Genomic DNA, 15088 nt, shown 5'->3' on the forward strand with positions numbered 1-15088 from the left:
TTCCTTAACTATGGAGGCCCAGATAGCAGCCACTGCCAAGTCCGCATTCTTCCATCTTAGGCGGGCTAGACAGCTGGCTCCCTTCCTGGAACGCGACGATCTAGCAACGGTGATCCATGCTACGGTCACCTCGAGGCTGGACTACTGCAATGCCCTCTACATGGGGCTGCCCCTGTGTCGAACCCGGAAATTGTAGCTGGTGCAGAACGCCGCCGCCCGGTTGTTATTGGGGCTCCCAAGGTGGGAGCACATTCAGCCGGGACTTCGGGCGCTGCACTGGCTGCCAATATCCTACTGAGTTCGATACAAGGTGCTGGTTATTACCTTTAAAGCCCTATATGGTCTAGGACCTGCCTACCTGAGGGACCGTCTCTCCCCGCATGTTCCCCAGAGAGCACTGAGATCGGGATCTCAAAATCTTCTGGTTGTCCCCGGGCCAAAGGAGGCCCGCTTGAAGATCACAAGAGACCGGGCCTTCTCTGTAATGGCTCCATTTTGGTGGAACCAGCTGCCGGAGGAGGTAAGGGCCCTGCGGGATCTCACCCAATTCCGCAGGGCCTGTAAGACAGTCCTCTTCTGGCTGGCCCACAACTAACGGCCCTGTATACCGACTACTGAATGCTGTATATTGTATACTGATTTTTATCCGAAGCTGAATAGAGTGTAGCTCCACGACTGCTGGCTGTTTTAATGATGTATAGTTATAACAAATGTTTGATTTTAATTATATATTGTGAAATGTTAATTTAAAGTGTAATTTTATACTTTTATGTTAGTTTTATATATGTTGTAAGCCGCCCTGAGCCACTCGGTGGGAAGGGCGGGATATAAATCCCAGATAGATAAATAAATAAATAAATAAATAAATAAAAGGCACGGGGGGGCACTTGTCCCTCCCCCCCCCCCAGTTCTGCCTACTCCAAGTAGCAGCGGCTCTCTGGTGCCTCAGGCAGAGAATGCGAGATCCTTCTCCAGGAAGAAGAAGATGATGATATTGGATATATATCCCGCCCTATACTCAGAGTCTCAGAGCGGCTCACAATCGCCTCTACCTTCCCCCCCCCTGCCACAACAGACACCCTATGAGGTGGGTGGGGCTGAGAGAGCTTTTTACAGCAGCCGTCCTTTCAAGGACAACCTCTGCCAGAGCTCTTTTTTATAAGCTCTGGGAGGATTGGCTACATCAGAAGAAGAAGACTGCAGATTTATACCCCGTCTTTCTCTCTGAATCAGACTCAGAGTGGCTTACAGTCTCCTATATCTTCTCCCCCCAAAACAGACACACTGTGAGGTGGGTGGGGCTGAGAGAGCTCTCCCAGAAGCTGCCCTTTCAAAGACAGAGTCTCAGAGCGGCCTACAATCTCCTTTCCCTTCCACCCCCACAACAGACACCCTGTGAGGTGGGTGGGGCTGAGAGAGCTCTCCCAGAAGCTGCTCTTTCAAAGACAGAGTCTCAGAGCAGCCTACAATCTCCTTTTCCTTCCTCCCCCACAACAGACACCCTGTGAGGCGGGTGGGGCTGAGAGAGCTCTCCCAGAAGCTGCCCATTCAAAGACAGAGTCTCAGAGCGGCCTACAATCTCCTTTCCCTTCCACCCCCACAACAGACACCCTGTGAGGTGGGTGGGGCTGAGAGAGCTCTCCCAGAAGCTGCCCTTTCAAAGATAAAGTCTCAGAGCGGCCTACAATCTCCTTTCCCTTCCTCCCCCACAACAGACACCCTGTGAGTTGGGTGGGGCTTAGAGAGCTCTTCCAGAAGCTGCCCTTTCATGGACAACTCCTGCGAGAGCGATGGTTGACTCATGGCCATTCCAGCAGGTGCAAGTGGAGGAGTGGGGAATCGAACCCGGTTCTCCCCGATAAGAGTCCACACACTTAACCACTTCACCAACTTGGCTCTCCTTAGAAGCCAGAAACTGGCCCTGGGCCCTTCTGCAGGCCGGGGGGGGGGGGGGGGAGCTCCGCCACTGACCAGCAGGGTTCCCGACAGCCTGTAAGTCCCAGCCCCGACTTTCTTAACTCCCGGCTCTCCTGCACAGCCCTGCCCCTCCCCGCAACCTACCCCCAGCATCAGACCTCCTCCACCACCAGCCCCGCCTGACCTGCTGCACCAAGAGATCCCCAATTCTCCGGATGACGTAGTTGCGCTCGCTGCCTTCTTCTTCCAGGGCCTCCTTCCGGCGCTGCTTCAGCTGGGAGAGGAAGGCCCAGTGCAGGTCCAGCAGCTCGCCCACGGAGGGGAAGAGGCGCTGGAGGACGGCGTGGCTGAGCTGCAGCTCCTCCCGCATGGCATGCAGGTAGACCTTCAGCATGATCTTGAGGGTCCGGACGTGGTGCATTTCTGTCTGCATCAGTTCTGGAAGGCAACCAGCAGCCCTCAAACCCGACTCTCCCCAAGACCCACGTTTTAGAGCCTGTTCCTGCCGACCATCTACATCCGAGGAGAGACGGCTGCCTCGATGCCAGCCCCCACCCCATCCCCCCCTCACAAAGCAGGAGCCGTGCCCCAGGAGAAGGAAACCGAACGGGAAGAACACAGTGAGGCTGAGAAATTGGGGAGACCCGTGTTCAAATTTTTTAAAAAATATATATATATACAAAAAGAGCTAAAGTAGCACGATGCACAAATACCAGCTCAATAAGTATCCAATCTACATATTATGTAATTTCTTAAGCACCAAGCCTATGTTCTCACAATTCACAACAAACGCGATTTAGAAGAAGAAGATGATATTGGATTTATATCCCGCCCTCCACTCCGAAGAGTCTCAGAGCGGCTCACAATCTCCTTTACCTTCCTCCCCCACAACAGACACCCTGTGAGGTGGGTGGGGCTGGAGAGGGCTCTCACAGCAGCTGCCCTTTCAAGGACAACCTCTGCCAGAGCTATGGCTGACCCAAGGCCATTCCAGCAGCTGCAAGTGGAGGAGTGGGGAATCAAACCCGGTTTTCCCAGATAAGAGTCCGCACACTTAACCACTACACCAAACCGGCTCTCCACTCTCCAAACCGGCTCTCTTTACAGGAACCACTAGCCAGTATGCAAAAAAACTAAAGAGGGTCCCACCAAGGACGACAACTCCAACATATGGAAAGTCCGTGTAGGTGCGGAGACCTCTCTCCGTCAGTAGACGGCGATGCCGTGAAACTTTACGCAATGAGGCAATCTCTTTACAATGAAGTGTAATTGAAGCTAACGTGACTCCCGGGTTTTGAAACCTGTGTGTTCAGTGTCGAACGCAAGTCTCTCCTGTGCCCCAGGAGAAGGCAAGCCCTCACTGTCCCCCCCCCCCCTCCAGGCCTTACCGTAGATGACGTCCTGCCGCTTGAGGCCCTCCCGCTCCTGCTGCCTGGCGTATGGCTGCTCGACCGCCAGGCTCCATGACGGGGCCTCAAACTCCCGGGCATCCGTCTCCAGCTCGTGCCGCAAGGAGGCCAAGTAAGCATCTACAAACCACAAGAGCCGGAGTCGGCCTTCCGGAAGCTCTTCCGACACGGGATGCAGCAGCAGCAGCCGCCCACCCACCTGGCTGACAACTCTCCGGACAACTGGCAGTGGAAGCCCGCTTCAGCTCCTCATGCCAGGGCCCTCCTCTGAGAAGTGCCTTCCCCGGGCGCTTGGATCAGCAGGCTAATGCCCTCCCAGACAGGCTACCCCCTTTCCTCCCACATACCAAGAACGTCGCTCAGGAGGTCCCCCCCCAGAGCGGAGGACCCTTTTACCTTCCACGAGCACGGACTCTGTTGTTGAGGAAGCAAGGGAGATGACATCCTCAGAGGGGGGTTTAAATTTCAGGACTCCAGAATCCGTCTCATCCATCTCTCCGCCAATTAATCTAAACAGCCAAAGGAAAACAAAAGAGGCAGGTCACAGCTGGAGCTCCGGAGAGACGGTCACGAGTACTAGCTACGTTTATGGAGGGAGAGGTCCATCCGTGGCCACCAGCATGGTGAGTGAAGGGAGCCTTCCGTGTTTAGAGGCAGCAAACCTAGGGATGCCGGTGCTGGAGGCAGCAGTGGGGGAAGGCCTCGTCCTCTCAATCTGTTTGTTTAGCCCTCCACGGCAGCTGGTTGGCTGCTGGACCCTCTCAGGGCTCTTCTGACGCCCAGTTGCCCAGCTGCTCCTACTACCCTACAAGAAGCATCGACAGGGACGCTTGGAGGACACGGCTTCGTCTCACCTGAGTTCAAACACCCCTGGGGGCAAGATCCTGCTTCCGCCCCACCACCCAGCTGCACATTTTGGTGCATGGCGGCAGGTGCTTGTGCAGGAGACTGGCATATCACAGCAGGAGGGAAGGTGGTCGTGAGGAAGTCAATGCAAAGACACGAAGACCAGCAGGGAGGAAGGGAGGGAGGGCCCACGTATCAAGCAAAAAGGCAAAGGTAGTCCCCTGTGCAAGCACCAGTCATTTCCGACTCTGGGGTGACGTCACGTCACAACGTTTTCACGGGGTGCCATTGCCTTCCCCAGCCCTCTACAATTTCCCCCCAGCAAGCTGGGGACTCCTTTTACCGACCTAGGAAAGATGGAAGGCTGAGTCAACCTGGAGCCAGCTACCTGAAAACCCAGCTTCCACCGGGGATCGAACTCAGGTCGTGAGCAGAGCTTAGGACCGCAGTACTGCAGCTTCAGCACTCTGCGCCACGGACTGCTTATCTATCAAGCATAGCAGTCAGAGGGCTTGAATCCTGACTTCAGCCACAGAACTCACGGGGCGATCCTGGGTCAAGGGTTTATGCAGCAAAAGGTTAGTGTGCGCGTGTTTGGGGGGAATGTTAATTTCATCCACATACAACCTGGCGAGCTGCCTGTAGGAAGGGCAAAGCGGAAATGGGAGAAGGAGGAGAACAAGAATAAAGCCCATAAGCCACATATCACCCAAGCGGCCGTCCCCTTCAGGTGCCGCACGTGGTTCTGGCGGTTGGTAGAGAGCCGGAGAAAAGAGCACAGGAAAAAAAGCCACACAAAGAGGTGGATCTTCACCCAGAGAAAGTCAGGCTCGCGGGGCTGGAGCAGGCCCCTTCTTCCCTGTGCCGAAAAGCTTCAGCAGCTGGGGGACCAAGGCCAAGGAGAAGGGGCAGAGTGCAGGTGGAGCCGTCCAAGGCACCGGCCTCTGGGCATTGACCTTCACAGACCCCCCCAATGGCTGACTGGCATTTGTGCCTGCTTGTTAAGGAAGGGAGGCATATTTTAAAGCCGATTTCAAACTATGCGCTACTTCAAGAGACCTGCTCTCTGGTAGCTTACTGCAAAGAAATAAAGCCATGAAAAATATCTGAACGAATGATCAAAATATGTACCAATCGCTACAGCCAAAAATGCTTCTCAGAGGGGAAATGATGGAGGCTCCCCTTCAAGCCTCCCACTGCTCAAATTTGCTGGGGGCGGTTCGTGCCTCTTACAAGGGTCTCCTTCTTCTCACCCAGCATGATAAAGTCATTCTGCGGTGGCCAGCTAACTCAAATCCTCCGCAACAGGCTGGGAAGATCGATCTCGTTTCAACCCCCCAGTCTGTATCTGAACTGCCTTACAAGCGGAACAATGGGGACTCTGCTAGAGATGAGAGAGACACACAACTCCTCAGCGGTGCTCCCTCTAAGCTGAGTTAGTGTGAGCTAGCTCACAATTTTTAGCCTCAGGAAAAATGGCCCCAGAGCACACTTAATTTATGCAGGAGCTCACAACTTTAATGCCAGTAGCTCACAAAGTAGAATTTTTGCTCACAAGACTCCACAGCTTAGGGGGAACACTGCTCCCCAGACGAAAGAAGCCTCTCCAGAATACCCCTTCTGCGCATCAGAGTTAATACCCCTTCTGCGCATCAGAGTTAATACCCCTTCTGCGCATCAGAGTTAAAACCAGAGAATCAGGAATGAGCCCTTTGCAGAAAAGCACTGACTGGCAAGTCTGGATCAAAAGCGAAGCCGCCTGCCTCACGTCCCCTCCTCTCCAGAGGAACGCTCAGGTGAGCCAACAAAACCCCTGCAGGGCTGCCTCTCCAAGGTGCAGCAGCCCCAGACAGCAAGTATTCTGGCTCAGCACTCCAGGTGGGGGACTCCCCCCCCGCCACCCCGCAGCCAGCCAGCCAGCCAGCGCCTGCCTACTCACCCAGTCCTCACGACAGCCCCAGTGGTGGCACTCGGTGGAGTTGGCAAGCTTCCCCTTGGCACGATGGTCATACCGAGATTCCAGGGCAGGCCGGGGGTGCCATCTGAGCCCAGGAGGGGGGTCCGAGGGTGCTCTTTGAGAGGAGGGACTGCGGAGGCAAACACAGAGTTGGCGCTTAGAAACCGGGGCGCAAAATGTAGACTCCTCACTTTCAGCCCTCGGTCCTCAGAGCGCAGGCGGAGGACGGACAAGATCCTGGCCGTCAAGAGCTCGTTCTCCAAAAAGATGCTCTCATTCCACTTGCTGGAGAAAGAGCCACAAAAGAGCAGCTCCGGGGGGTGCGAGGGGTCAGCACCGCTCTTGGAGTGCGTAGTGCCCATGCTCACAAGCGGCTTGCCTGCTGCAGAGAACAAAGGGACAGACCGCCTTTATACCACCTTGGGATCCTTCTAGAAATGTCTCACAACGCACACCTGTCACTTCAGCGTGCCTTATCGGCGAAACCAGCAGGGCTGAAGGGCAGGAAATTGGTCCCTACTGTGCCCATCTCCTCTGGAAAATGACAAATAGCTTCTTTAGTTTTTTTAAAAAAGAAAAAAGTACAATTATTTATACTCTTCAACGCAAATGAAAAAAATACCAAGAACTACCAGAGAGGGCAAAGGGGAGGGGACCCGCTTCCAACTGGAAGACTTCTCCGAGAACGGGTCCTACAACAGCCCCACAAGGGCCAGAACACGACTCCCTGCCCCCTTCCTGATCATGTTTGGTCTTCAGGCTCCACACACCAATGGTGTGAAACAGCAGAGAGAAAAGTGACTCAGCTGGACCAGAAACAGGAGGCACTGGGACATGTTAACACCCATTTAAACAGAGCTTTGGGAGCATTCAAAGCACGTCTGCTACATTCAGTGCTATCTGAAGCAGCCTCTGGTGTATCTCTGCTGCAGACGGCCCCATGGATCATCACGTAGTCCTTACGACTGTACTGTAAGGTAGGTCAGTTGTAGCATTGCCTCCAAGGCTGAGAAAGCAAGACTACACAGTTGAAGCAAGATTTAAAGGAAGGCTTTCCCAGTCCCAGTAACCATGCAAGTCTGGCTCTCCAGAGGAACACCAAAAAAGGAGACAAGCACACAGAGGAGAGATCTCCAGCTGCGCTGCTGTTATGTAGCACCCCGAGCCAAAACAGAATCTCAAGACGAAGCATCGGTGCCAACTCAGTGTCAGACTAGTTCTGGGGGGATTTGGGTTCAAATCCGCAGTTAAACCATGATGCGCTAGCTGCCTTACAGGGACTTGCAACGCTCACTTCTAAGCTGCAGAGCCTTGTGAGCAAAAATTCTACTTTGTGAGCTGCTGGCATCAAAGTTGTGAGCTGGGGCATCAATTGTTGTGCTCTGGGCTCATCCTTCCTGAGCGGAGACAAAAATGGGTGAGTTGGAGGCTAAAAATTTGTGAGCTGGCTCATGCTGACTCAGCTTAGACGGAACACGGGAGGGGAGGGGGGGTATATGCTTCCTGAATCCGCTGGAGAAAATGGGAGGTGCGCGTGCGTGCGGAAGATAAGAACTGATGGGAACAGCTTGACACAGAGCCTCCACCCAACTCTGAAACGGCTGTGACTCTCCACAATCCCAGGCCAAGCAGGGTCTCTCTCCGCACCCCAAGACCTGAGGAACCAGAAGAACCGGGAGGCTTCAGCATGCCCGTCAGGGCCTTGAGCACTGAGAATAATTTCCTTCTGAGGCTTAAACGGCACAGGGTTGGTCAAACGAATCCTCATCCTCAAAGATGGGGTCCTGCCCATTCAATGGGAATTTGCTGGGCACTGCCAAGGACAAAGTGAACATGGCTACGTGAACCACTACAGGACATTATCAACAGGTCCCTGATTGAAGGGATCTTTCCCACACCTCTTAAAGAGGCAGTGGTCCGTCCCCTCTTAAAAAAACCATCAGCAGACCCGGCCACATTGGCAAACTATCGGCCGGTGTCAAACCTTCCCTTTCTGGGTAAGGTCATAGAGCGGGCGGTGGCGACTCAGCTGCAGGGATTTCTGGAGGACACTTCCGCACTGGATCCATTCCAGTCCGGCTTCCGACCAGGTCACGGGACGGAGACAGTTCTGGTCGCTCTCATGGACGATCTTATGCGACATCTGGATCAGGGCGGCTCTGCAGTGCTGCTGTTATTAGACCTGTCAGCCGCTTTTGATACGGTTGACCATCAGCTACTGACTAGCCGCCTTACCGAAGTGGGGATTCAGGGATCTGCCTTGCAGTGGCTGATTTCCTTTCTCCAAGATCGGGGACAAAGGGTGGTGATAGGGGAGGAAGCATCCCAGAGGCACTCTCTTAGTTGTGGGGTGCCGCAGGGAGCGGTCCTATCCCCGATGCTATTTAATATCTATATGCGCCCCCTTGCCCAGATTGTCAGGAGGTATGGACTGGGTTGCCATCAATATGCGGATGACACCCAGCTCTACCTATTGATGGGTGGCCAGTCTGACTGTACCCTGGAAAATCTAGACCTGGCATTACAAGCCGTGGCCTCTTGGCTCAGACTGAGTCGGCTGAAGTTGAATCCGACGAAGACGGAGGTTCTCTACCTGGGTCGGGGCGGTCCGGGGAGAGAGATCCAGCTGCCGGCCCTTGATGGGGTGCCACTGATACCGGTCCCCAAGGTCAAGAGCTTAGGCGTGCTCCTTGAGTCCTCCCTTACAATGGAGGCTCAGGTGGCAGCCACTGCTAGAGCTGCCTTTTTCCATCTTCGGCAAGCGCGGCAGCTGGCCCCTTACCTGGAGCGCAACAACTTAGCGACGGTAATCCATGCTACGGTCACCTCAAGAATAGATCACTGTAATGCTCTCTACATGGGGCTACCCCTGACGCTAACCCGGAGACTACAACTAGTGCAGAACGCTGCGGCACGGCCGTTAATGGGGCTACCACGACGGGAGCACATTCAGCCAGTGCTGAGAGAGCTGCACTGATTGCCTGTTGTGTTCCGAGTTCGCTTCAAGGTGTTGGTATTAACCTTTAAAGCCCTATATGGTCAGGGACCTGCCTATCTACGGGACCGCCTTTCCCCATATATTCCCCAGAGAGCACTGCGATCAGGGACAAAAAATCTGCTGTCTACCCCTGGCCCAAAAGAAGCCAAGCTATGCATAACAAGATCTAGGGCTTTCTCGGTGGCAGCACCAGAACTCTGGAACACCCTCCCAGAAGCTATAAGGGCCCTGCGGGATTTGTCGGCGTTCCGCAGGGCCTGTAAGACCGAACTGTTTAAACAGGCTTTTGTGGTTGATTGAAAATGGGCTGCCACCGGACATCCCACAGAATGCTGGCGAGCATAGGCAGAAGTCAATACCGCCTAGATTGGACCGAGACAGCGCTAATAGTTTTAAATTGATAAGTAAATTATGGTTTTATTGAATTGATTGTTTTTATGATGTTGTGAGCCGCTCTGAGTCCGCTTGCGGAGAGGGCGGGATATAAATGTAAAGTAATAAATAAATAATAATAATAACAAGTTTCCAGCCACACTGCAGTCACAGGAGTGAAAAGGTAAGGGGCGAGGAAAAGAAACAGGACCATCACTGGACGGCCTGTGCTTCACACACAAGTTCCAGCCCTCAACCACACCAGCCAAAAACATCCCAGCTGGCCTCTTGGGGCATGGAAGTCTGTGCCATACCTGATCTTTATTGATTTAAAACACTTGCATGCTGCCTTCCCACCGAACCAGGGTCCCCGAGGACACGAAAACATTAACATACTTGAACAAGTAATAACAACATTTCCTTCCCTTCCTCTCCCCGCAACAGTCACCCTGTGAGGCAGGTGGGGCTGAGAAAGCTCTGAGAGAACAGCCCAACACTCTGCGTCACAGCGGCCAAAAACCCCAGGTGCCATCAGGAGATCCACCAGTGAGGCAAGGACACTAGAAGCCCTCCCACTGTGGCCCTCTTCCAAGCGCCAAGAAGACAGAGCATCACTGCCCCAGACAGAAGAACATAAGAGAAGCCATGCAGGATCAGGCCAATGGCCCATCCAGTCCAACACTCTGTGTCACACAGGGGCCAAAAAACCCAGGTGACATCAGGAAGTCCACCAGTGAGGCCAGGATACTAGAAGCCCTCCCACTGTGCCCCCCCTCAAAAGCACCAAGAATACAGAGCATCACTGCCCCAGACAGAAGAACATAAGAGAAGCTCTGTTGGATCAGGCCTATGGCCCCTCCAGTCCAACACTCTGTGTCACATAAGAACAGAAGAGAAGCCCTGTTGGATCAGGCCAATGGCCCCTCTAGTCCAACACTCTGTGTCACATAAGAACATAAGAGAAGCCCTGTTGGATCAGGCCAATGGCCCATCCAGTCCAACACTCTGTATCACATAAGAACATAAGAGAAGCCCTGTTGGATCAGGCCTATGGCCCCTCCAGTCCAACACTCTGTGTCACATAAGAACAGAAGAAAAGCCCTGTTGGATCAGGCCAATGGCCTCTCTAGTCCAACACTCTGTGTCACATAAGAACATAAGAGAAGCCCTGTTGGATCAGGCCAATGGCCCCTCCAGTCCAACACTCTGTGTCACATAAGAACATAAGAGAAGCCCTGTTGGATCAGGCCAATGGCCCATCCAGTCCAACACTCTGTATCACATAAGAACATAAGAGAAGCCCTGTTGGATCAGGCCTATGGCCCCTCCAGTCCAACACTCTGTGTCACACAGTGGCCAAAAAACCCAGGTGACATCAGGAGGTCCACCAGTGAGGCCAGGACACTAGAAGCCCTCCCACTGTGCCCTCCCCTCAAAAGCACCAAGAAGACAGAGCATCACTGCCCCAGAGTCCGTCCTCTTGAGAGTGCAGGTCTTTCAAGAACTGTGGCTGGCCCATATCAGAGGTATGCCAAATGAAAGAAAAGTCCTCACCAGACACCGATAGAGACAGACGAGTCTACTTGGGGAGGGAGTTCCAAAGTTTTGGTGCCATGACTGAAAAAGCCCTTTCTTGGGTCACTACCCATCTAGCCTCAGAGGGAGAACCAGAGTGGACAGGTAAGTTCATACAGGAGAAGGCAGTCCTTAAAATATCCTGGTCCCAGAGTGCTTTATCAGGGTCAACCAGGTGGACTGCATCCTCTGTGCTAGTCGTGGTCTACATCTCGCACAGGGTGCACATACTACTGCTGCAGAAGGTTCACTTTATAATAGTCATAGCATACGTTATCCTAGGATATGATATTCTTTAAATTCTGTAATTGACTGATTATGGCATCTTACATAACTTGCTGTTAATCTACTTAACGGGGAGGGACGGTGGCTCAGTGGTAGAGCATCTGCTTGGGAAGCAGAAGGTCCCAGGTTCAATCCTCGGCATCTCCAACTAAAAAGGGTCCAGGCAAATAGGTGTGAAAAACCTCAGCTTGAGACCCTGGAGAGCCACTGCCAGTCTGAGTAGACAACATTGTCTTTGATGGACCCAGGGTCTGATTCAGTAGAAGGCAGCTTCATATGTTCATATGTACTTGCTATGTTTTCCTATCTTTTATTTTCAGTTTACCATTTGTAAACACATACTTCTTACTTAGCCGCAGTCAATATTATTTACTGCACTGCGATGTTATTTACATCCTCGTTCCTTTGCATTCTTGCTTGTTTTTTTGTATTGGAAAACTCCAATAAAACGTTAATTACAAAAAAAAAAAAAGAAACCCCAGGTGGATTGCACAAATCACTGTGGAAGCGTTCAAGTTCACCACACCTCTTCAGCAGGCTGGTAGTTACAAAACTGAAAAGGACGGAAGGGTAGAAGGCATATTTTTCTGGCCATGATGTTCAAGTGTGGTCTATCTTGCACACACCCTTTTTAAAAATACTAACGTAAAAAGCTTGCACAACGGTCTTAAAGTGCTACTGGACTCCGACTTTGTTCAAATGTCAAAACAGGGAATCAAATCCAATCTCAAACCAGAGAATTCAAGCCAATGTTGAACCCAAGAATCCACTGCAACCCTATTTGAGCACGGGACATACTGCTGCAACTTACAGGACCCACGGAACTAATTTCAATGCACAGAATTCAAGCCAACCTTGCAAGCCCATTCCAAACCCAGACAAGAAGTCAAGAAAATCAAAGACAAAGCAGTCTTGGGAGCAAATATTCCCAGTTGCTCCCGAATATTTCTGGAATATCTGGGACCCATTTGCTGGTATCCTGAAAAGTTCCAGATACCACCTGGACACCCAAATGTATCCAGAAAATACCAATACGATATTTTGCAGATATACATTTGGGCTGGAAACATCTGAATGCATACCCATAATTTCTATGTCCTTCCTAGAAAAAGGCCTCCAAAACTGGACACGCTACTCCAAATGGGGTTTGACCAGTGCAACATACAATGAATGGGACTATTGCATCTCATGTACCTGACGTTATGCACTAGACACCCTAAGACCACAATTTATAGTCTACCCAAACATGCAACTGCCTCGACCACAAGAGGAAACAGTTCAGCAAGCGCAACTGCTGATCCATGGGCCTCTAATGTTCACGTCCCCCTGGAGCAGGTCCCCACGAGGTCTAGCAAATGCAGGGGAGGGATCCCCCACCCCAAAACGAAATGCCAGAACTTGCAGAGTGAAATTGCATTTTCTGGAGGGAGACCTCGGTTTAACCAAGAAGCCCGTGAGCTGATGCTGGAACTGCCACACTCTCTCTTGTTCAGCCTGCCTCATACGATGCCTTTAGATAGAAAAAAAGCAAATGCATGGCTATAGGATGGGGGAGACTTGTCTTAGCAATAATATGTGCGAAAAGGATCTAGGGGTCTTAGTGGACCATACGCTGAACATGAGTCAACAGTGTGATGCGGTGGCTAAAAAGGCAAATGCAATTTTGGGCTATATCAACAGAAGTATAGTGTCCGGATCACGTGATGTGATGGTATCGCTTTACTCTGCTCTGGTAATACCTCACCTGGAGTCTTGTGTTCAGTTTTGGGCACCACATTTTAAGAAGGATTTAGACAAGCTGGAACGAGTCCAGAGGAAGGCGATGAAGATGGTGAGGGGTCTGGAGACCAAGTCCTATGAGGAAAGGTTGAAGGCGCTGGGGATGTTTAGCCTGAAGGGGAGGTGGCTGAGAGGTGATAGGATCACCATCTTCAAGGACTTGAAGGGCTGTCATCTAGAGTGGTGTTTGCAGGGTTGCAACCCAGTACCGGGCCACAGAAGCCTCAATACCAGGCCACAAGAAAAGCCAAAGCTAGCCCTGTCCCCAGCAAAGCATGAGCTCTGCTCTGCTTTCTTCCTTTCCCATCTCTCTGTTGTGCAGAGAAAAGCTAGGCTTGAAGACTAACACAGGTTGCAAAGCCCGAGCTCCGTTTTGCTTCCTTCCTTCCCCCGTCTCGTGTGTTATGCAGGTAAAAGCTAGGCTCGAAGACTGACACAGGCTGCAAAGCTTGAGCTCCGTTTTCCTTCCTTTCATCTCCCAACGTCTCTGAGTTGTGCAGATAAAAGCTAGGCTTGAAGACTGACACAGGCTGCAAAGCCTGAGCTCCGTTTTCCTTCCTTTCATCTCCCAACATCTCTGTGTTGTGCAGATAAAAGCTAGGCTTGAAGACTGACACAGGCTGCAAAGCCTGAGCTCTGTTTTCCTTCCTTCCATCCCCCAACGTCTGTGTTGTGCAGAGAGGAGCTGGGCTGCCTCTCCTTCCTTCTCCCCCCACACAGTGTTTGAGAGAAAAGCTGGAGTCCACTGGCACTTTAGACCCATGAAGTGTTCTTCAAGGTATGAGCTTTCATGCGCCTTGCAGTATGTTCTTTTGGGGAGATCTCCCCAGGAAGGGGAAACGGATATTTTTTCAGCTGAGAGGGCTGAGGAGTGGGCATTCCAGTAGCTTTTTTTTTTTTTAACCAAATGACCCCTAGGCAGAATTGTTGCTGGCTGGGGTCATCTAATGGCTTTTTTCTTTCCCTCTTTATCCCTCCCCCTTTTTTCTTTCCCTGCTAGTGATGCTCTGTCTATATTCTTGGTGCGGGGTGGGTGGGAAGCAATAGTGGGAAGGTTTCTAGTGCCCTGGCCCCACTGGTGGACATTCTGGTGCTTTTTTGGGCACTGTGTGAGAGAATTTTGGACTGGATGGTCCACTGGCCTGATCCAACATGGCTTCTCTTATGTTATTTCTTTCCATGTCTTTCTTTCTCTCTTTCTCTTTCTCTCCTTCCATTTTTACTGGATGAAACTTTTCTGTTCATCCTGCTGTTGTTGCAGACATAGGAGCTCTGCCAATGAAAAGTTGGCACCCCCAGTTGTAGCCAGCTGGCCTTTCTATGAGATTTCTGTGTGAGTGAGTGAGAGGTGTGGGGCAGAAAGAGATTATTGGAGATTACTGCTGTATATCTCAAGAGCACTCAACAGCCCCTCCCACCCTCCAACTGGCCAAAGCCAGTGCCTGCAAGAGTCCTGGAGGCTGACGGAAGAGCCTGCTCAGTTGCCAACACGTGTGCCAAGCGAGCCAGTCAGGAGGCAGCTGCTGCTCAGAGAAGAAGGAACCGCCTCTGAAAACAGGGATGCTCTCGGGCCTCTGAGCCAGAAATCTCTCAGAGAACTGCAACCCTTCACCCAAAAAAGTGGAGTGGGGGGTGGAGATGGAGAGGGGGGTGGAAAAGAAGGGCTCCTTGAACTGGCTGCTTTGCAGCCCCGAAGCCAGTGCCTCTTGGGCCCCTTTTTTGGGGGGGGGGGGTTGTGGCTCTGGAACCCTTCCCTGTGGGCCGGATGCAAGAGCAGGGAAAACAGCTGCTGAGCTCAATTCGCACTGTCTTGCCCACTGCTGAGCGTGATATCGACCGGCCGCCACTCACCTCACCTCTCGTCCCAGACCAGACTGGCTACTGCAGAGTCAGAGAGCAAAGGCTGCTCTCACTCCCCTCCCCACACTTTCCTTTTTTAGTCTCCTCAGC

The 15088-nt window shown here is 52.2% G+C and overlaps 1 protein-coding gene across 1 annotated transcript in view; it reads right to left on the bottom strand.

Moving 5' to 3' along the window:
* The window catches only part of ARHGEF18 (Rho/Rac guanine nucleotide exchange factor 18), a 34653-nt gene that overhangs the window by 16421 nt on the left and 3144 nt on the right, over nt 1–15088 (bottom strand). Inside the window, exons 2-5 of the mRNA XM_060232746.1 lie at nt 6112–6259; nt 3723–3835; nt 3306–3446; nt 2102–2355 (exon numbers count right to left, since the gene is read on the bottom strand). Of these exons, the coding sequence (XP_060088729.1) occupies nt 2102–2355; nt 3306–3446; nt 3723–3835; nt 6112–6182 (579 nt within the window). The 5' untranslated portion in view covers nt 6183–6259. The remainder of the gene's footprint in view (nt 1–2101; nt 2356–3305; nt 3447–3722; nt 3836–6111; nt 6260–15088) is intronic.

Source organism: Heteronotia binoei, chromosome 2, assembly GCF_032191835.1.
Source record: "Heteronotia binoei isolate CCM8104 ecotype False Entrance Well chromosome 2, APGP_CSIRO_Hbin_v1, whole genome shotgun sequence".
NCBI classification, from domain to species: domain Eukaryota; kingdom Metazoa; phylum Chordata; class Lepidosauria; order Squamata; family Gekkonidae; genus Heteronotia; species Heteronotia binoei.